Source organism: Nicrophorus vespilloides, unplaced genomic scaffold, assembly GCF_001412225.1.
Source record: "Nicrophorus vespilloides isolate i.1.1-1 unplaced genomic scaffold, Nicve_v1.0, whole genome shotgun sequence".
In the NCBI taxonomy this organism is placed as follows: Eukaryota; Metazoa; Arthropoda; class Insecta; order Coleoptera; family Silphidae; genus Nicrophorus; species Nicrophorus vespilloides.
Window position 1 is genome coordinate 9,869 of NW_017099508.1, and position 413 is coordinate 10,281.

Genomic DNA, 413 nt, shown 5'->3' on the forward strand with positions numbered 1-413 from the left:
GCTCTGCCTATCAGTTTAGCGATGTACTCAGTCTTCGTCTGCAGGTGGATGTGCTTCTCCTGTATGCACCGCTTGATGCCCGCGTACAGCGTGTTCACGTAACCCTTCTCCTTGCACGGCTCCGGATCCTCGATCAGCAGCACGTAAGCCTTCTGCACTTTCGTGCGGCACTCGCTGCAGAATCGGTGCTTTCGCAGGTACGTTTCTAAGGTGGCGCGCAGACTGGCCGCATCTATTATGCACACGTCCCTTCTGCACTCCGGTCGCATGCAACCCCACACGTCCCTCCAGATCGGCGTCACCGGCCGACTGCGTTGCGAATCCAGTGAATGGAGCAAGCACCGATGACTTTTCTTGTTCCTCCGCGGCTGACTATCAACTAAATTATTTAAACGGGCGCTGAAACAACAACA

The 413-nt window shown here is 55.2% G+C and overlaps 1 protein-coding gene across 1 annotated transcript in view; it reads right to left on the bottom strand.

Moving 5' to 3' along the window:
• LOC108564591 (gametogenetin-binding protein 2-like) overlaps positions 1–413 on the bottom strand; it is a 3,081-nt gene that overhangs the window by 1,443 nt on the left and 1,225 nt on the right. The window contains exon 4 of the mRNA XM_017923688.1: positions 1–399. This exon is cut by the window's left edge and continues 703 nt beyond it. Coding sequence (XP_017779177.1) covers positions 1–399 — 399 coding nt within the window. The remainder of the gene's footprint in view (positions 400–413) is intronic.